Source organism: Schistocerca nitens, chromosome 10 (genome assembly GCF_023898315.1).
Source record: "Schistocerca nitens isolate TAMUIC-IGC-003100 chromosome 10, iqSchNite1.1, whole genome shotgun sequence".
NCBI lineage: Eukaryota > Metazoa > Arthropoda > Insecta > Orthoptera > Acrididae > Schistocerca > Schistocerca nitens.
This window is the reverse complement of record NC_064623.1, coordinates 45,603,081-45,620,182: the sequence shown is the minus strand read 5'-3', so window position 1 is coordinate 45,620,182 and position 17,102 is coordinate 45,603,081. Positions and strand designations below refer to the sequence as shown.

The window sequence follows — 17,102 nt, the reverse complement described above, 5'->3', positions numbered from 1 at the left end:
GTATCTAGATAGTCAGTCTGCTCTAAAGCCTGTGTGCGCATGACACATATTACCCAGTGGCAATTCCTCCTTCATCCGAAGCAATGAACAACGAAGAAAGTGATACTGAAGGTAATGAGACTGACGTTGGAGCTATGGAATACACCATTGATCAGGACAATGACACTAAAAAGCCGCATTTGATCAGCCGAGCCGAACTGGACGACCTGGAGCGCGATTTGTCCCTAACGAAAGAAAACTCTGAACTGTTGGTTTCCAGACTGGATGAATGGAAATTACTTGAGAGAGGTGCTACAGTTACGTATTTTCGAGATCGCCACATGAAATTCGCAGCATAATATGCTGATGACCGCGGTGTTTGCTTGTGTCATGATGCGACAGGACTCATAAAGGAACTACACTACTGGCCATTAAAATTGCTACACCAAGAAGAAATGCAGATGATAAACGGTTATTCATTGGACAAATATATTATACTATAACTGACATGTGAGTACATTTTCCTGCAGTTTGGGTGCATAGATCCTGAGAAATCAGTATCCAGAACAACCACCTCTCGCCGTAATAACGGCCTTGATACGCCTGGGCATTGAGTCAAAAAGAGCTTGGATGGCGTGTACAGGTACAGCTGCCCATGCAGCTTCAACACAATACCACGGTTCATCAAGAGTAGTGATTGGCGTATTCTGACGAGCCAGTTGCTGGGACACCATTTACCAGACTTTTCAGTTGGTGAGAGATCTGGAGAATGTGCTGACCAGGGCAGCAGTCGAACATTTTCTGTATCCAGAAAGGCCCGTACAGGACCTGCAACATGCGGTCGTGCATTATCCTGCTCAAATGTAAGGTTTCGCAGGGATCAAATGAAGGGTAGAGCCACGGGTCATAACACATCTGAAATGTAACTTCCACTGTTCAAAGTGCCGTCAATGCAAACAAGAGGCGACCGAGACGTGTAACCAATGTCACCCCATACGATCACGACGGGTGATACGCCAGTATGGCGATGACGGATGCACGCTTCCAATGTGCGTTCACCGCGATGTCGCCAAACACGGATGCGACCATCATGATGCTGTAAACAGAACCTGGATTCATCCGAAAAAATGACGTTTTGCCATTCGTGCCCGCAGGTTCGTCGTCGAGTACACCATCGCCGGCGCTCCTCTCTGTGATGCAGCGTCAAGGGTAACCGCAGCCATGGTCTCCGAGCTGGTAGTCCATGCTGCTGCAAACGTCGTCGAACTGTTCGTGCAGATGGTTGTTGTCTTGCAAACGTGCCCGTCTGTTGACTCAGGGATCGAAACGTAGCTGCACGATCCGTTACAGCCACGCGGATAAGATGCCTGTCATCCCGACTGCTAGTGATACGAGGCCATTGGGATCCAGCACGGCGGTCCGTATTACCCTGCTGATCCCACCGATTCCATATTCTGCTAACAGTCATTGGATCTCGACCAACGCGAGCAGCAATGTCGCGATACGCTAAGCCGCAATCGCGATAGGCTACAATCCGGCGATTATCAAAGCCGGGAACGTGATGGTGCGCATTTATGCTCCTTACACGAGGCATCACAACAACGTTTCACGAGGCAACTCGGCCAACTGCTGTTTGTGTATGAGAAATCGGTTGGAAACTTTCCTCATGTCAGTACGTTGTAGGTATCGCCACCGGCGCCAACCTCGTGTGAATGATCTGAAAAGCTAATCATTTGAATATCACAGCATCTTCTTCCTGTCGGTTAATTTTCGCGTCTCTAGCACGTCATCTTGGTGGTGCAGCAATTTTATTAGCCAGTAGTGTGCTATACGGAATACATTTTCAACGCAGTAGCAGGGGAAAAAATTCAGCTTATTGCGTAGTGTCATAAGTCTCTGATTGAAGTTACACAATGCTCACAGTTATAATGTTTAAATAATGTATTAAATCAATTTAGTAATCATTTTAACAAGAAAACTGGTTTGCTTTGCAAACCATTTTATACATATCGTAAGTGCACTACGAGGTGCATTCAAGTTCTAAGGCCTCCGATTTTTTTTCTCCGGACTGGAAAGAGATAGAAACATGCGCATTGTTTTAAAATGAGGCCGCGTTCATTGTCAATACGTCCCAGAGATGGCAGCACCGTACGGCAGATGGAATTTTACCGCCAGCGGCGAGAATGAGAACTGTTTTATATACTTAAAATGGCGACGTTTTCGTTACTTGAACAGCGTGCAATCATTCGCTTTCTGAATTTGCGTGGTGTGAAACCAATTGAAATTCATCGACAGTTGAAGGAGACATGTGGTGATCGACTTATGGATGTGTCAAAGTGCGTTCGTGGGTGCGACAGTTTAATGAAGGCAGAACATCGTGTGACAACAAACCGAAACAACTTCGGGCTCGCACAAGCCGGTCTGACGGCATGATCGAGAAAGTGGAGAGAATTGTTTTGGTGGATCGCCGAATGACTGTTGAACAGATCGCCTCCAGAGTTGGCATTTCTGTGTGTTCTGTGCACACAATGCTGCATGACGACCTGAAAATGCGAAAAGTGTCATCCAGGTGGGTGCCACGAATGCTGACGGACGACCACATGGCTGCCCGTGTGGCATGTTCCCAAGCAATGTTGACGCGCAACGTCAGCATGAATGGGACTTTCTTTTCGTCGGTTGTGACAATGGATGAGATGTGGATTCCATTTTTCAATCCAGAAACAAAGCGCCAGTCAGCTCAATGGAAGCACACAGATTCACCACCACCAAAAAAATTTTGGGTAACCGCCAGTGCTGAAAAAATGATGGTGTCCATGTTCTGGGACATCGAGGGCGTAATCCTTACCCATTGCGTTCCTAAGGGCACTACGGTAACAGGTGCATCCTACGAAAATGTTTTGAAGAACAAATTCCTTCCTGCACTGCAACAAAAACGTCTGGGAAGGGCTGCGCGTGTGCTGTTTCACCAAGACAACGCACCCGCACATCGAGCCAACGTTACGCAACAGTTTCTTCGTGATAACAACTTTGAAGTGATTCCTCATGCTCCCTACTCACCTGACCTGGCTCCTAGTGACTTTTGGCTTTTTCCAACAATGAAAGACACTCTCCATGGCCGCACATTCACCAGCCGTGCTGCTATTGCCTCAGCGATTTTCCAGTGGTCAAAACAGACTCCTAAAGAAGCCTTCGCCGCTGCCATGGAAACATGGCGTCAGCGTTGTGAAAAATGTGTACGTCTGCAGGGCGATTACGTCGAGAAGTAACGCCAGTTTCATCTATTTCAGGTTAGTAGTTAATTAGAAAAAAAATCGGAGGCCTTAGAATTTGAATGCACCTCGTACATTGGACTGTGACATGAGAGTGGCAGCCATCTTGGGTCCAAGATATTGGGGGGAAAGCATACTAATTATGTCAGTGAAAAGGGTCATTTATACATAAGGCACTAGTCCCAGTGAGAAAGGGGGGGGGATGGGGGAAGGCAGAGAGGGAGGGGGAGAGGCTGTCACAAGTAATTCGTATAGGAGATTAAGGAATTTTTGGAAATTTGTGGGAAGGTCTTATGGGACCAAATTGCTGAGGTCATCAGTTCCTAAGCCTACACATCACGTAATCTAACTTAAACTAACTTACGCTATGAGGGAGGACTTGAACCTCCGACGGAGGGAGCCGCACGGACCGTTACAAGACCCCCTTAGACCGCGCGGCTACCTCGCGCGGCGGAGATTAAGGATGACAGGTCACAAATAACTAGACCAGAATCGGTACAGACCCTGTACTACTGTAGAGTTAGCAGTAATAAGAATAACGTAGAGAAATATAATCACAGTACTTCACTTCAAACGGCAGGAATGGAACAAAAAGTTTTTAAAAAAAAGTTAAATTTTGTTCCGTTTCTCATGAATGTAGTGTATTTCTGTAGACACTTTACCTTTACGGCTCCAATGATGAGAATTATGTCACAGATAACCTCGATAACGTAATATGTGAGGTATGCAATTACTATTTTGTCAATTGCTGAAACAGAAACATGATAAAATTTTAGTTACCTTTTTCATAAATAACATATTAATATAAAATTCAATGAAGAAATCAAAATGAAAATGGGCTGCAGTGTCCATTAATTCCAATATAAAAGTGAAGACTTTTGGTTTGTACTGTGTACTTACCAGCTGGGTTAGTAGTTCAATAGAAGTCATTAATTAAGTTCGTTCGGTATACAACTTACTCGCCACATTAGCTCCGTGATCACAAATTACTTGTCCATTGTTGGAAGCTATGGATTTTGATCAACCTTTAGAATCCATGTTCAAGTTAGTGGCAGGAGAGAGGAAATGGATGGCCAAGTGGAAAAAGGAGAGCCGGAAACAAACATAGATTATTAGGAAAGTTTGATTAAGAAATTTTAAAAAATGAACTACATGTAAATTACTAATGTGGCGTAATCTTACACAAGGCATGTTCCAAAGTCGAATAACTGGTGTGATGTAATCCATGCTACTCTATCCTATGCAAATCTCGTCACTTCTGCTTAACTACAGGAACCCATATCTGTGCGTACTTGAATTCTCTATTCAACCTTGCTCTCATTCTACAATGTTCCTCCTACCACTACCCTCCATTTGTAGATTAAGTATCTCTTGGCCTCTCAGTAAGTATCCCATCAGCCTCTCCCATTTGCTAATAAAGTGACACCATGTAGCTCTTTTTTCTCCTTATTAGACTTGTACATTTTCATTAGTTCTACTCATCCAATCGTTTGCGTTCTTCTGTAGCACATCACTTAAAAAGCTTCTATTCTCTTTTTGACCGTTCTGTTTGCCACATATATCTCACTACCATATAAGGCTACACTCCTGACAAATACTCCCAAACAATATTTCCAGCACTTACATTTCTGTTTGATGAGAATATATTTCTATTTTTTGGGAAAGATTTTCTGATTATTGCACCAGCATTTTACATCCTGAAACTTCCTGGCAGATTGAAACTGCGTGCCCGACCGAGACTCGAACTCGGGACCTTTGCCTTTCGCGGGCAAGCGCTCTACCATCTGAGCTACCGAAGCACGACTCACGCCCGGTCTCACAGCTTTACTTCTGCTAGTATCTCGTCTCCTACCTTCCAAACTTTACAGAAACTCTCCTGCGAACCTTGCAGGACTAGCACTCCTGAAAGAAAGGATATTGCGGAGACATGGCTTAGCCACAGCCTGGGGGATGTTTCCAGAATGAGATTTTCACTCTGCAGCGGAGTGTGCGCTGATATGAAACTTCCTGGCAGAGCTTCTGTAAAGTTTGGAAGGTAGGAGACGAGATACTGGCAGAAGTAAAGCTGTGAGACCGGGCGTGAGTCGTGCTTCGGTAGCTCAGATGGTAGAGCGCTTGCCCGCGAAAGGCAAAGGTCCCGAGTTCGAGTCTCGGTCGGGCACGCAGTTTTAATCTGCAAAGAAGTTTCATATCAGCGCACACTCCGCTGCAGAGTGAAAATCTCATTCTGGATTTTACATCCTCTTTACTTTTGCTACCGCATGTTAGTGTTGTGCACCTACTATTTTCTGCACCTCACGTCCTAGTCTAATTCCAACAGCATTATCCAATTTAATTCAACTGGATTCAATTAGCCCTGTTCTATTTTTATTGATGTCCGTATTGCAACCTGTTTCAAGCCAATATCCATTCCATTCAACTGATCTTCCATGTTGTTTAATGCCATTGACAGAATTACGACTTAATCAACAAACCAAACAGTTTTTATTTATTCTCGTTAAACTTTAACAGCGTTTTCATGTTTATTCTTTGTTTCTGTCCAGACTGAATAAAATGGGAGTACCTACAACCTTGTCTTACTGCCTTTTCAGTTCATGCCTTCGCTTCATGCCCTTCAACTCTCTTAACTGCAGTCTGGCCCCAGCTTAAGTTTAAAATGAACTTTCACTCCCTGTATTTTATCACTTACAGCTTCACAATTGCAAAGAATGGTTTTACATCAAGCAGAAAATATAATTATCTGGACATTCTCTTGTGTTTGGATTAAATTTAACACACAGCATTTGCAAACACTGTTAGTAAATTAATTTCTTACTCACTGAAGAGCTGTCTGTAATACTGCATTCCATTGAAATATGGTACGGTATAGGGTCTGTAGTCATGAATTTTTGTCTACAGGTATATTAAAAATCATGTTTGTAGCCCAACTGATGTGAAATATCTTGACACAAAATGCATCACACTTGGAATTAAGTCTTATGCCTTAATGTGTAAGAGATTATTATCCAAAAATAAGACTTTATTATGCATCTATTGACATTAAATTATACAAACAGCAAACAATACATTCCTCACCCTGAGCCATGGGTAGCGCTTTATCCATTGTGCTCCTGAAACTGCCGTTCATGCCCTTTAGTCCCAAATCATATTCGAGTGTCTCAGCCTTATTTGCTAAGTTGCTATTTGAAACCTTGTGTGTGAGCCTGTTAACGTTTTCTATCGCAGTAGGGGAGACACATGTAAGATTGCCAATCGCTTGTATCGATTATTATCCTTGGTACGTATAACAGAGCTCTGCAAAAAAAAAAAAAGTATTGCCAAAGATATCGGAAGACATTTATTATACTTCAGAGGTCCTGAATCCGAATATGGCTTTACTTTTCCCGAATTGGCTCTAGTTATGAAGATATTTATGTTTTTGGATTTTAATTAAATTTTCTCATAGATGCTGATTTTCCATTGGTATCGTTGACCTGTATTTTCATCTAAGTTTTCACATCTCAGTTAAACACTCTACTAAATTCTTTAAAAAAAAATTTGTATTTTTTATTTTATCTGTTTCAAGAAAATATGAGTTCTTCATAAAGAGGATGAATGAACAATCCCATTGTGTTCTGTTACATTTGTGGTGAATACTGCCTACAGAAACAAAGCTGGAACATCACAGATTTTGTAAAGAAGGCATATCTTGCATATTTTTATATACTGCTTGGAGAACAAGACAGACCATGGGCTCCCCACGCCGTTTGCAAATGTTGTTCAGAGTGTCTTCGATTGTGGAAAACCTAAATCGGAGTATCCAAATTTAGAATCAGCCAAGAGATTTGTGGCACGAAGTGACTTTCCTATAACAATGTTCACTAAAATACCTGAACCTGTAATGTCAGAACCTGAAGAAATACAGGGGTTGGAGTGCAAAAGCATCATCTGAAGGAGAAATTTCTAAACCTGAATTATTCACTCAGGAGAAACTAAATGATCTGGCATGATATGTTAATTTGTTAAAGAATGGAGCAGAACTTCTGGCACCCAGGCTAAAAGAAAACGACTGTCCTAGTCCAGAAGTGCAAATTTCAGTATATACTATAAGACAAGCAGGTCTTCTGTAATATTTCAGCCAATAATGCAGTAATGTTCCCAGTCTACTCATTCAGATCGGGTTACAGAAGGATCAACAAAAAGATTTCTGGCTTTTTATAGACAGCTCCATCAGAAGCCTGAAAAGTGTCTCGCTTCACAACGGTAACATCTTTCCATTCATTCCCATTGGACACTCAACAAAACTAAAAGAGATACATGAAACTATCAAAATTATATACTATTCGTGTCCTATCGGTAACTCTTTACTAACCAAAGACTGAACCCCCCCCCCCCCTGATATTAATACGATGATCGTTTGCTATATCTTTTGCATTAAATTTATGCTCAACTGATTGGTCACACAACATCGCACAGACACATCTCCCAACACACTCACTAGCCTGATGCCCTCCCTTTTTCTTGTTACTGACAGTGCTATATTTCAATGTTAAAAACTTTCACATTTGAGATTTATTAATTTAATTGCACTCGACGGGGCTTCCATCAAAATCAAATTTTCCCCTTGTCACAGGAACTTGCTTTCTTTTCCCAATAATTAACTTCCATGAAGTCTTATACCATTCACACAAGTTTTTTCATTGCAATATCTCAACATCCAAGAATGCAAAATTTCAGTATTATTCAGTTGCAAGTGCAGAAACCTAAAGCTCGTTTTTTTCTTTATTTTTTCAGGGGAGTGTGTCTAGTTCTCTCGGGAAGTTCAAGAATGTGTTTTCTAATGAAATGAAAGAAAATCTGGCAAGTTTATGCAGAGATCTGGTTGTACAGTTTGACAAGGAAGAAATTCATGTAATCACATATCAGTTTGCTGAGGTCAATGGTTTAAGTGACCACCCTCACAGTGTAAAGAAAATGGATGAAAGAGAATGTGTGACAGGTGTTTTGAAAAGACACATGCTGTCCTTCAAAAAGCCGGGAAATTTGACTATGCGAAGGGGAACTGAGAAATAAAATTAAAGTGAAAATATTTTTTGGTAACTTCATATCTTTTTATGAGGTAAAAAACGGGGTCTGTGAGATGCCTTCAGGAGAAACGCTTCTACACGTTAGTGTGCTTTGTAACCTTATGAGCATGTGGGTGAGTTATTCGTCCACCTAGAGCTGGTAATGAGGAGAAACGAATTTGCTTGCTGGGCTGGGTGCGAGTCAGTGTGACGAGGAAGTCATCCGGCTGTATCAGGTAAGTTCAGGTGCAGACACAAGGAGCGTGTTGCCGAAAATGGGTGAATGCCACAGCTGGGAATCTGGACAGCTGATGCTCACATAACCATTGTGCAGGAGATACACCAAAAATGGCTGAATGTCAGACAAACTGAAAGATGGATTCTTACTGCTCTCTGAGGACCTATGATAATTTACAATTAAATATTAACGAAAATCTGAATACATCGGTGATCCCATAATGAAGTACAACAGTGACACAACAATAACTTCAGTACCCTTAAAACAACAGAAGTTAATAATTTACAGTGACAAAATATTTTCTCGATAAACCTCTTATTTAACAACTTTTAAACGCTTCATGTGACTTCAACAAACGATATCTCAGACGATTGCATTGCACGATAGCTAGCACCTTTGAAAGCTACGTATCTGTATCTGTTTTATTTCTTGATTTATTACGTTTTTTATATATTTGCGTTATGCAAAATGTTTGTCAGAATATTGTATGCTCCACAATCACACAGCAAACGAATACAGATTGAATACCATATTGTGTATTTATTTAATGAACAGTTTACAATTTTGCCAGCAGCTCTATTCAAATATTAACTACAATTGTGAACTTTTGCGAGGAATATTGTATATGGAGTCTCTGCCATCGCATGCCAGTCCTCTGAAGACTCAATTGTAGAAGTGAAGAAAAACGGGTGGTGATCAATGTAGGATTTTGTTGGACCTATTCGCTTAGTGTTATACTTATATTACGATAAGATTCACGTTCTGCAGATCTGGATTGACGCCAGCTGTTTGCGACACATGAAAATTGCATGCATGCATTTCTCAGTAAGATTGTAATGTGAAAAGAGGCACTGTATAAACTTAGACATTGTAACCAACAATAATGTTTTTGTTTATAGTTGGATACAACATGGTCTGAACTATTGAGAAGACTGTGGAAAGCTTTCAGGCCACCAGAATGTAGCCATTTTTCTCATATGTGTTTACTAAGGAGTATTTTGAGCGCTTCTTGAGTGAGTGAGGAACATAGCCCTGTTTTCGAAATAGTTTGAATGACTCTGGAGAAGTAGCAGCAAAATATTATCGTTGTTGTTCGGAGTCATTAGACTTCCGACTGGTGTCATATGGCGCAGTACGAAGTCCTCTCCTGAGGTAACCTTTTCGTATCAGAGTAGCACTTGCAACCTATATGCTCCTTATTTCTTTATTCCAATCCCTGTCTTCCTTTTACACGTTTTACCCTCTACAAACCCCTATAGTATCACTGAAATTATTCCCTGATGTCTTCACAGTAGTCATATCATCCTGTCCCATCTTCTTGTCAGTGGTTCCATATGTTCCTTTCCTCGCCGATTCTGCGGAGAACTTCCTCAGGTCTTACCTTATCAGTCCATCTGATTTTCAACATTCTCTCGTAGCACCACATCTCAAATGCTTCGATTGTCTTCAGTTCCAGTTTTCCCACAGTCCATGTTTCGCTACCATACAACGCTGTGCTCCAAACGTACGTTCTCCGAAATTTCTTCCTCAAATTAAAGCCTATGTTTGATACTATTAGACTTCTCTTCGAAAGGAATGCCTATTCTGCCAGTGCTCGTCTGCCATATATGTCCACCTTGCACCGTCCATTGTGGGTTATTTTGCTGTCTAGGTAGCGGAATTCCTAAACTTCCTCTACTTGGTCATTCCCACTCCCTATGTTTTTCACCGTTATCAATCCTGATACTCCTCGTAACTTTAGTCTCTCTTCGATTTACTCTCAACACATATTCTTTACTCATTAGACTATTCATTCCCTTCAACAGCTTCTGTAATCCTTCTTCAGTTTCACTGACCATAGCAATGTCATCACCGAATCTTATCATTGATATCGTTTCATCTTGATCTTCCATCCCACTCTTGAGCCTTTCTTGTACTTCTGTCACTGCTTCTTCGGTGTGTAAATTGAACAGTACGGGCAAATAAACTACGTGCCTATCTTACACCCTTTTTAATCAGAACACTTCGTTCTTAGTCTTCCAGTCTTATTGTTGCTTCTTGGTTCATTTACATGTTATATATTACCCGTCTCTCCCTATTGCTTACCCCTATTTTTCTCAAAATTTCCAACATCTTACACCATTTTACATTGTCGAATGCTTTTTCCAGGTCGATAGATCCCAATAATGTGTCTTGATATTTCTTCGATCTTCTTCCATTATCAACCGCAACGTCAGAACTGCCTTTCTGACGCCTGCACCTTTCCTAAAGCCAATCTTATCGTCATTTAACGGATCCACAATTTTCTTTTACGTTCTTCTGTATATTATTCTTGTCAGCAACTTAGTGCGTGAGGTGTTAATCTGACTGTGTGATAATTCCCGCACTTGTGTCCTCTTGCTATCTTCGGAATTTTGTGGATGATGTTTTTCCAAACGTCTGATGGTATATCACCTATCTTACATGTTCTACACACAAAAGTAAATAGTTATTTTGTTGCCACTTCCCCAAATGATTGCAGAAATTATGGTGGAATGTTACATATCCCTTCTGCCTTATTCGGTCTTAAGGCATCAACAACTCTTTTTAAATTCTCTTCCCTGACGACTCCTGTTTTTTCATGTAGCACGTCATCGGACAAGTCCTTACACTAATAGTGTCCTTCAGTATCGTCCTACTGTCTTTACTGATGATGACTTAATTGGTATCCCTGTAGGCCTTGATGAAAACATACATGAGATTTCTCACTGAGGCAGGGATATTGAAAGCTTGCCAACTTTAAGGAAACATAACAAAAAAGTTAAGATTTTATGAGTCCATATCTGAACCAGGCCAATCATCAAGGTAAACTAGTGGTAAAATTGCTGAAAAGATGACGTTAAAACTTTCCACTGGAAGTTCTCCCTCCTACCTGGAGGTTCGTAGTAGGAACGACTAGCGAGGGCTCTGCTACATCTCGTTCATGCAAACGTGGAATCCTCAGCAGCGCACCTGACTAAGTGTGAGTTCTGCTACACATTTCTGGACCTCAACCTTCATGTCATCCTCCTTCAAAGACAGCCTGAAGCCGGGTATCTCTTCAAGCACTGTACATCTCGACGGCTGTGTTTCTCTGACACATGACTACATAACAGGCGAGCAGGCGGTGTGGTAGCATATACATGCGAAAACGTGTTTTCCCAGGTCGTACTCTCTTCCAAAATTGTGGACAAACAGCCAAAATATGAATTCATTGAAATTGAATGTCTCAACAGAACATACCCCGTTCGTGTTATACACAAGCCATCCAAAATTTTTCAGTTCGCTAGCTTTGAAACCGCATTTATAGATCTCGGCGCTTTGTATGAAAACACAACTGTAGCCAGAGACTTGAACAAATTTTCTGTTTTGAAATTAATTCACTGACAGTGACATTGGCTGTATCAGATATCGATCTACTACACAATAGTGACAAATAAAAATTTGTGCCACAACAGGAAGAATGAGACACGCCTAGGTAAGCACATGAGCATAACAATATTGATCTCAATTCCTCATTGTGTCATTGTCCTCGTTGTGGGAATCCAAGTAATGTTGCGAGCATTAGGTGATGTATTAAGTGGACTACGGTATAAGGATGACATCTGGAGGTTTGGATCAGTCCTGGCAGGGTGCACGGATAGTCAAAGTAGTTAAGGTGACCACTCGTAATAAGTGGGAAATTCTGATTTGAGTCACAGCCCAGCGCAATTTTCATACGTCATTATTGGGTAATAAAACATACATGTAAGTATAAAATGTCTAAACAACTGTCCATCCCTTTCAAATTATAGGTTTATATTTTCCTGCTCAATTTCATTTGGTTTAACTCATCACACAGCAGACACCACATATTTATCCATATACACACAACCAAATCTCCATACAGAGTAATTCCCTTTGATCAGAGCTCTGCACCTCCACTGTTTGCTCATGATGTAATATTCATGACTTCCTTGGAATATTCAAAGAACAAACTGCAAGTGGCGATACTTATAGATTTTTAATGTATGGGTATATGTGGGATTAAAGCTGGTGCAAGTGGTATTTCTTGGCAAGCAGCGGCAGGAAATAACTTCGAACTATATTATAAGCACTAAGAGACTCAATAATTTACACTATAAACATGCACCTTTTAAAAATATAACAGTAAGGAGAACGCCTGAACTTTGGCTCATGGATCACTTCAAACAACTTAAGACAATCACAGACACAGCATAGAGGCCATATAAGCAGCACCCGACCTCATATAACCATCTCATCCACAAGCAACTGCGCAAATGAGCTAAGTCACGCCATGATAAATGTAAATCTTTTACACCTACTCCTTAACTAAGGACTTTCACAAGCCCGCCATCTTGTGGAAAAATCTAGGAGGTCTAGGAATAGGCAAACCCAAATTTACAGATATATCCATAATTGTTATCGAGGGTCTAAATTAGTATATCGCCACGTCAACATCCTAACCTCACCAGCACAAAACAGCGCATACCATCGATTCTCGTAAAGAATCAGTGCTTGTTACAAACGGAAAATTTCTCTTGCAGATGGTAAGCTCTAACACGGCCAAGGTGTCAGTTCCATGAATACACTTCACAGCCACAGGACATTTACAGGAAGGTCCTCAATTTTCTCAGCGGTCCAGGAGACCCCCAGTGTCTTCCCAAGAGCGTGAGTGATGGGACTCGAAGAATCATCACTCAAAAAGGAACTACCAAAGAACCCTGCGATCACAGGGACTTTTGCATTCTACCAGCATTATCTAAGGCTATAGACTACATAGTCCACAGTGAACCTACTAAGTACTTAACACCAAATAACCTTTTAGATGCATACCAGTGTGGTTTCTGGAAAAAGCAGAGCATGATGACTGCTCTTATAAGTGACTGACAATCTGAATCATGTAGTGGAAAAACAAGGGGTGACTACTACGTCATTTTTGGTCTCCAACATAGCCTGCACCACTGTAAAATTTGGCATTCTATTTGCTAAACTAGCAATTCAAACACTGTCTTCAAGTTCACTATACAACAACTGCTCTCATATCTTACATCTTGCCAACAGCGCATAACAATCAGAACTAAAGAGTTTCAATGGGGTTATTGTGACATGACGTAGCATGTATCTGAGTAGTTGTTGTTGTTGTGGTCTTCAGTCCCGAGACTGGTTTGATGCAGCTCTCCAAACTTCTCTATCCTGTGCAAACTTCTTCATCGCCCAGTACTTACTGAAACATACATCCTTCTGAATCTGTTTAGTGTATTCATCTCTTGATCTCCTTCTACGATTTTTACCCTCCACGCTGCCCTCCAATGATAAATTTGTGATCCCTTGATGCCTCAGAACATGTCCCACCAACCGGTCCCTTCTTCTTGTCGAGTTGTACCACAAACTCCTCTTCTCCCCAATTCTACTCATTACCACCTCATTAGTTATGTGATATACCCATTTAATCTTCAGCATTCTTCTGTAGCACCACATTTCGAAAGCCTCTATTCTCTTCTTGTCCAAACTAGTTATCGTCCATGTTTCACTTCCATACATGACTACGCTCCATACAAATACTTTCAGAAACGACTTCCTGACACTTAAATCTATACTCGATGTTAACAAATTTCTCTTCGTCAGAAACGCTTTCCTTGCCATTGCCAGTCTACATTTTATATCCTCTCAACTTCGACCATCATCAGTTATTTTGCTCCCCAAATAGCAAAACTCCTTTACTACTTTAAGTGTCTCATTTCCTAATCTAATCCCCTCAGCATCACCCAACTTAATTCGACTACATTCCATTATCCTCGTTTTGCTTTTGTTGATGTTCATCTTATATCCTCCTTTCAAGACACTGCCCATTCCGTCCAACTGCTCTTCCAAGTCCTTTGCTGTCTCTGACAGAATTACAATGTCATCGGCGAACCACAAAGTTTTTATTTCTTCTCCATGGATTTTAATACCTAATCCGAATTTTTCTTTTGTTTCCTTTACTGCTTGCTCAATAAGCAGATTGAATAACATTGGGGCGAGACTACAACCCTGTCTCCCTCCTTTCCCAACCACTGCTTCCCTTTCATATCCTTCGAGTCTTATAACTGCCATCTGGTTTCTGTACAAATTGTAAATAGCCGTGCGCTCCCTGTATTTTACCCCTGCCACCTTTAGAATTTCAAAGAGAGTATTCCAGTCAACATTGTCAAAAGCTATCTCTAAGTCTACAAATGCTAGAAACGTAGGTTTGCCCTTCCTTAATCTTTCTTCTAAGCTATGTCGTAAGGTCAGTATTGCCTCACGTGTTCCAACATTTCTACGGAATCCAAACTGATCTTCCCTGAGGTCGGCTTCTACCAGTTTTTCCATTCGTCTGTAAAGAATTCGCGTTAGTATTTTGCAGTTGTGACTTATTAAACTGATAGTTCGGAAATTTTCACATCTGTAAACACCAGCTTTCTTTGGGATTGGAATTACAATATTCTTCTTGAAGTCTGAGGGTATTTCGCCTGTCTGATACATCTTGCTCACCAGATGGTAGAGTTTTGTCAGGTCTGGCTCTCCCAAGGCCATCAGTAGTTCTAATGGAATGTTGTCTACTCCTGGGGCCTTGTTTCGTTTCAGGTCTTTCAGTGCTCTGTCAAACTCTTCACGCAGTATCGTATCTCCCATTTCATCTTCATCTACAAAAAATGGTTCAAATGGCTCTGAGCACTATGCGACTTAACTTCTGAGGTCATCAGTCGCCTAGAACTTAGAACTAATCAAACCTAACTAACCTAAGGACATCACACACATCCATACCCGAGGCAAGATTCGAACATGCGACCGTAGCGGTCGCTTGGTTCGAGACTGTAGCGCCTAGAACCGCACGGCCGCTCCTGCCGGCCCTTCATTTACATCCTCTTCCATTTCCATAACATTGTCCTTAAGTACATCGCCCTTGTATAGACCCTCTATATACTCCTTCCACCTTTCTGCTTTCCCTTCTTTGCTTAGAAATGGGTTTCCATCGGAGCTCTTGATATTCATACAAGTGGCTCTCTTTTCTCCAAAGGTCTCTTTGATTTTCCTGTAGGCAGTATCTGTCTTACCCCTAGTGAGATAATTCTCTACATCTTTACATTTGTCGTCTCGCCATCCCCACTTAGCCATTTTGCACTTCCTGTCGATCTCATTTTTGAGACGTTTGTATTCCTTTTTGCCTGCTTCATTTACTGCATTTTTTATATTTTCTCCTTTCATCAATTAAATTCAATATTTCTTCTGTTACCCAAGGATTTGTACCAGCCCTCGTCTCTTTACCTACTTGATCCTCTGCTGCCTCCACTACTTCATCCTTCAGAGCTACCCATTCTTCCTCTACTGTATTTCTTTCCCCCATTCCTGTCAATTGTTCCCTTATGCTCTCCCTGAAACTCTTTACAACCTCTGGTTTAGTCAGTTTATCCAGGTCCCATCTCCTTAAATTCCCACCTTTTTGCTGTTTCTTCAGTTTTAATCTACAGTTCTATCTGAGTAGTAGTGTTATTGATTCTTGTTGGATGGTATGTTTTGTTTGTGTATTCTGGGGTGTGGTGGTCAGGCGAGTGCGCCTCTGATGGGGTGGTTTGTAGGCACAGCGGCATATAAAGCAGCCTGCCGAGGCATGTGGTACTATCAGGTTAGAACACTCTCTGGACGTCCCTTGCATCTTCCCACTAGCACACACAAAGGGAAAGATTGTATGTAAACGTATGGACATATGCAATGCAAAATATTGTAGCTACAGTAAAGATCGAAGCATCGTGTTAAAGAGTATAATGAGACGATTCTGTGGACATGTCGATACGTTTTTTGAGATGGTAAGGTAGAGAAGTTGAAGTACATATCCTCGGTCTTGGGCTGCTGACCAGATACTTCCTTAATGACTGATCATGTGGTTTCAATTTTGTCCTGGGAATTAGCCATTCTATTTGTGTATTAGATACTCTTTGTCTTCGTAATAACATTTTTAAATCTTACAGTAATGTCCGAAGTGGGCTACCGTAGCTTGATCGTCACTACTTCTAACATCTTGATATATTGTAATTCCTGCTTTGCCCTACATGATATCCTTATTCCACTAGTCAGCCACCCAGGCTGTCTTTTACTGCTAGTACCACATCTTGAACGTTCTAATGGAAAGAATATTTAAAAAGCATGAGAAATATGTTATGGAAAGCATTATATTTGTCATCTATATTATCAACACTGAAAACATCAGCCACTCTTGTTCCTCAATGCGTTTCAAAAAACTCGTTATTGTCATTGGATTAGCTTTTCTACATAGTTTGTAATCATAGATAATATTTGTTTGAGTACAAAAACTTTTTAGTGCTAAAAATTGTGCATCATGGTCTAAAGGTCATTCACCCTTTTAGTAACAGAAATGCCCATCAATCAATCAAGAATGAATAAAAATGTTGTGTATTGTTGTGCTACTGTTCCCCTGCAACTTCCCTGGAAAAAATAGTCTGCAGCAAATCATATGAATTTAGGAGCTCTTCCACCATCCTTTACCTTGCCTAGTCACATACAACGTTAATACATGCATGTAACCTTTGTTAT

General features: G+C 41.1%; 1 protein-coding gene across 1 annotated transcript in view; it reads right to left on the bottom strand.

The window, feature by feature from the left end:
- The window catches only part of LOC126210285 (uncharacterized), a 278,066-nt gene that overhangs the window by 29,469 nt on the left and 231,495 nt on the right, over positions 1 to 17,102 (bottom strand). Inside the window, exon 10 of the mRNA XM_049939481.1 lies at positions 3,911 to 3,996. Coding sequence (XP_049795438.1) covers positions 3,911 to 3,996 — 86 coding nt within the window. The remainder of the gene's footprint in view (positions 1 to 3,910; positions 3,997 to 17,102) is intronic.